The 5010-nt window shown below is 29.8% G+C and overlaps 1 protein-coding gene across 3 annotated transcripts; it reads right to left on the reverse strand.

Moving 5' to 3' along the window:
• Positions 1-1070: 1070 nt before the first annotated feature.
• On the reverse strand, positions 1071-4237 carry LOC101507388 (uncharacterized). Of its 3 annotated transcripts, none has more exons than XM_004515579.4 (4): positions 3761-4237; positions 2616-2718; positions 1905-2094; positions 1071-1555 (listed from the first exon to the last, which is right to left on the reverse strand). In XM_004515579.4, exons 1-4 carry the CDS (start codon positions 3875-3877, stop codon positions 1474-1476), a joined length of 492 nt encoding a protein of 163 aa, XP_004515636.1. In that variant the 5' UTR covers positions 3878-4237; the 3' UTR covers positions 1071-1473. The 3 variants fall into 3 exon arrangements, with proteins under 3 accessions (XP_004515636.1, XP_004515637.1, XP_073226006.1); XM_004515580.4 differs by having other exon boundaries at positions 3693-3832; XM_073369905.1 differs by lacking the exon at positions 1071-1555 and adding an exon at positions 2232-2361 and having other exon boundaries at positions 1960-2094.
• Between the last annotated feature and the right edge of the window lie 773 nt (positions 4238-5010).

Consider the following 5010-nt stretch of genomic DNA (forward strand, 5'->3'; position numbering starts at 1 on the left):
TACAATGGAATTATGTGACATTCTTGTTAACCGTAAATATATCATTTCTTGATGATATTTGTAACAAGTGTAGTTTGTTGAAAGAAAAACTAATATGATTATTTATTAAAGTATTTTGTAAAGACGATTATTGTATATGTCAATTTACATCTCTATTTTAATATTCCAACATATATTAATAAAAGTTTACATTTAAATCATTCACATTTGTCTTAGACATAGATGATATTTTTCAATAAAAATCAATGAAAAATAGAGAAATAGAAAATACAAAGAATTTAAATTGATTTTAGATTACAATAAAAATGCAAAGAATTTGGGGAAGTGTGAAATGGGGAGTTGGGAAAATTGGTTTTTAATGTTTGCTTTTGTTTTCTTCTACACCATAACTGTTATAGATATAATTATTACTAGTATTACATTGTATTAAGATAGAAAGTTCACTCATGTTACCTGTGAAACACATTAACTCTTGAATCTCGTGCTCTTTAGATTGTGAATAATGAATAAAATCCCAAATCTCCACATGCATCCATTTGGTATAACTTTTTTTATTAAAAAATTGTTCTAACTTCATCAGCATATTTTTTGCAATTTATAACAATGAGAAATATATAATGTAAGAAGAAAAAATATTTTGCTTGTTACTGGTCGTTTTCAACCAATATAAATAAAGAGTTTCAATTATAACAATAATATTTAATTTTAATTATTTAAACCAATTAATAAATTAACTAAAAAAATTAAGCACTTCAATAAATAATTTAATAAAATGATTTAAAAAAATGATGGCAGGTTATCGTACTTTTATGAATAATAAACTTGTTTTCTTCATCGTTATTTTTTTCTATACCAAACAATTAACCGGATCCATTATATTTTTTTTCCATATTTCTCTCTTTTCATATTTTCCTTTCCTTTTTGCTTCTCAATTTCTCTTCCCAACCAAACACACTTTTAGAGATTATAAGCCATGAACAGTCAGGCACCTTGATTTTGCTTAATTTAGAAGGAAATCATATCTTAAGATTAAACTTTTTTTCTTCCCAAAATATATGGAGACAACAATAGAAATCTCTAAAGCTTGTCCTCCCTTCAATAAATATAATATCTGATCTTGCCAAGACAATTCGATCAATGTCAACATCAGGTAGTCTAAAGTAACTATCCTAAAACCAAACGCTATGAAAGAATATTCATTTATCCTATAAGTAATTCTATCCTAAAATCCCACCCACTTATGCATGGACTCGTGCACTTGCCTCACATTCTTTCAACAGCTTTCTAAATTCATCCAACTTATATGCTCAAACTATTTATCTGTCATGCAAATAGCAGCAAAGATTATCGAAAATTAAAACACTCATGTGTATATTAGCCAATAAGGTCACTCAAAAATCAAAATCAGTGTTTCCCCAGCAAAGTTCATAAGCTAAATCCTTCAAGTCATCCTTGAAGAGCAAAATCTTTTACTCACTGCGACCAACTTTCGGCTTCTTTCATTTGGAAATTGGTGCGACCAACTTTATGCTTCTTTCGTTTAAAAGAAGGTGAACTGTATTAAAAAAATAAAATTATTAAAAAAAAGCTATTTCCAATGCATCATAGGGTAAAATCATGCAAATAAACTGATGTTACCCATTAGTTTTTTTTCCTACTTTTTATATGGTTTAGTGGAAATTTCTTTCTATTAATTGATAATTTTAAATTCAAGTGGTTACATTTATAACAACTTCTCAAGGGAAAGATGAACCATATGCTCTGTATCCATTGGTAATAAAGCTTTAGCTCTCAATCCATGAACAATAATTTGCGCATTCAATCCAATAATCTCTTTGACAATTAACATTATCATAGACATATAGTTTTATTTAGTGCATTGTTATAAACATTAAAGAGCTTACTTTACATGTCCTTGAAGAATTGGTTGTATATCGGCACCAACACTTGTACTTAGCTCTTCAACAGTTGAAGAAACCTCGTTATTACAGTTCAGTAGGTTGCACGCATCTAAAAAATCAGAAGATTTCACCATATCTGGTATAAGAGATGAGTCTTTTATCTCTGCTTTGAGATTTTCCATCAAAACAAATGCTGCATAAAGGTTAGTATAAGATTAGAGAATCCAGCTATTTAAATAGTTCAACTAAACCATAACCATATATTATCTATGACACTGACAATAATTTGTGAAAATGAATTAATAAAATGTAATCAATTGTGTCGAATACCAGGACATGCATTCAATCAGAAGTGTCGGTGCTATAGAGATTACGACATTCATTCTCCAGCAATTCATTTTATCTATGCAATAGTGACTCAATCGGGGCATTACACAGTCCAACATACACCAGAGACAACCTTCAATGATTTCAAAAGATCCAAGCAAAAAACATTATGAAATATTAATTTAAATGATTTTTGTTGTACATGCTGAAGGTCTAATCCAGAGGTTAAAACATTACAGCTAATCCCAAAGACAAAGGATTTGTCTTTTTTTTTTTCTTGTTTAATTTTTGAACTAAAAATTGTTGAACTGTGTAGCAAAGAACGTTATGCATCTGAAATTTTAAAAAGACATGCAAATAAGTATTAAACAAATGCATACAACATACCAATGCCTCGAAGCATCTTAAGGTCAAATTGATCGGCCAATTTCTTACATCCTATCTTTGTTGCTCGCTTACTTATCAACAATTTCAAGCTAATCAGCATATCCTGCCAAGGTTACAAATTTGAATACCAAAAGTTAAGAACTTGCATGAAAAATCACCAAGGTGAGAGGTGCAGACTAAAATTTATGAACACACGTAACCAAACTTGCCATGATTGGTCACGTCTATTTCAGACTAGAATTGCGCATATAACACGATCAAAGCCACATGTAGTATTCCCCAACCAGTTTTTAATGAACTGGTTAAAGGCATATTGATTTCTTTCATATACATAAAAAAAGAAAGTTTTATGAAAGAGAGAACAGGAAAATTAAGAGGAAGATAAGATCTCCTACAAAAATAAACCGAAAGAGAACAAATAAATACTACTAAAAATTGCTGCACTATCTAATCTCTAAGAATATTAGTAATGATAACTCTGTCCTCCAAACATGATACAACAATGAGCACCAAGAATAATCCATCCATAAATGCAATCATACCACAAATATAATAGCAAATCCATATCCTAAAACATTGTGGGCATTTGTCTTCCATCAAATGTACAATACCAGTACAATATCATAAAAACACCCTACTGCTAGTAAAAAACTGTTGTCACCAGTTAATGCCACAATTAAAATGAACAAAGATAAATTGCTCCAACCTTGGTAAAGAGGCAAAAACCTAACAACTTATCCCAAAGGAAACTAGCTACTACAAAAATATCAATACAATAGTATATAAAGAAGAGGAATAATTCTGGCAAACAATTAGATTCCCTTCATTACTATTGGACAGTGTTGTCAGATACGGGCTATAGCAAGGCTATAATGTAACAAATCACTATTTTTCTGCAATACGCTATTTAATACAAAGTGTTGTCAAATAGCAGCTATAGTGGCACTATAGCAATGTAGGATAGCGGATTTTGAACAAACAACTATTTTCTGCGATTTGCAATTAACAACATTGCTTCTATTACTATTATAAAATTTTGTTTTCAAGTCTCCTATCCTCTTTAATTATCATTCTTACATATTCAATTTGAAGTGTGGATGCTATAATGATGATGTTAATGAACATTGAAGAGAAAAAAGACTTACAATCTCAGATTGTGAAAGTGAACAGAGCCAAGCTACATCTTGAACCCTAGTCTCGCTAATTTTATCCAACTCAATCAAACTTTCCAATCTTCTCTTATATTCTTTGCCCTTCTTCATAGGATTAAATTATTGAGACCTGAATTCTTGATTGAATTGTATTGAAAATACACAATTGTTAGGTAACAAAGTGAATGGGTAAGAAACAATTTCAATATAATTGGATGCGAAGTTGCAACTTTATTTTGAACAGAAATAAAATCGAAACTTATTGGACAAGAAGTCAGAAACCCTTTCTTATTCTTCACAAGTCCAACATTGAAATCCAATGTTGAAGAAGAAGCATAAAGTGGGTAACGCCAGAGGCGGAGAGGGTCGTGATACAAAAGGGGTTTTCGGTTTTCCCTTTTACAGGAACCAAGGAGGAAAGGAGAAAGACAATGGAGGCAAAACTGTAGCGTTTATGAGGAACATTGTTTAAGGGAAGCGTTAACAACCTAATAACAATATATATATCTAATAACAATATATATGTAAGTATATCTATACATTATAATAAAGCAAATATGATAATCAATTAAAAATAAAAAGTTTTTTTTGTAAAAGAAACATAAAACATCTGTTACATCACGATTTTTGTCCACGATACATAACTTGACAGTTTTTTCTATGCGTCCTGAGAAGTTAATGGCCAATTAAAAAATAAATTAAAAATAAAATATTTTTTTTAAGAAAAAAAATAAAACTTTCATTACATGAGAAATGCTGAAGTGAATGACCAATTAAAAAATAAGAAAATAAATTAAAAATAAAATATAATGTCCGCTGACATTTCACATTTCACGGTTGAGAATTGAGTGGCCAATTGAAATGTAATTATTTTTAAAGCACTACTTTAGCAACCGCCAATTCAAATCTATCTATAGATATGATAATTTGGAAAGTTTGACGCGTGTCAGCTAAACAGAGTGTTAGGAAGATATCAAGTTTGAAATAATATTTTTTTTTAGAATAAAATTAAATTTATGTTACACGACTTTGTACATGCGTAAGTTGAAAAGTTAGTGGCCAATTAAAAAATAAAAGAATTAATTAAAAATAAAATACACTACACCACTACTTACATTTCACCGTTGAGAATTTAGTGGTCAGTTAGAAAAGAAAAAGAATAACAGCAAAATACGTTCAATTACACCACCACGACGTGACACTTTTTGGAATTGTTTTTTAAACACTACTTTAGCAACCACAAC

This window comes from Cicer arietinum, chromosome 6 (assembly GCF_000331145.2).
Source record: "Cicer arietinum cultivar CDC Frontier isolate Library 1 chromosome 6, Cicar.CDCFrontier_v2.0, whole genome shotgun sequence".
NCBI lineage: Eukaryota > Viridiplantae > Streptophyta > Magnoliopsida > Fabales > Fabaceae > Cicer > Cicer arietinum.

Coding starts and splice junctions, on each gene's coding strand:
- LOC101507388 (XM_004515579.4), bottom strand. CDS start 3,877: ATGAAGAAGGGCAAAGAATATAAGAGAAGATTGGAAAGTTTGATTGAG. Junction 2,719..3,760: donor CACTTTCACAATCTGAGATT/GTAAGTCTTTTT, acceptor TAACCTTGGCAG/GATATGCTGATTAGCTTGAA. Junction 1,556..1,904: donor ATTCTTCAAGGACATGTAAA/GTAAGCTCTTTA, acceptor TTTTTAATACAG/TTCACCTTCTTTTAAACGAA.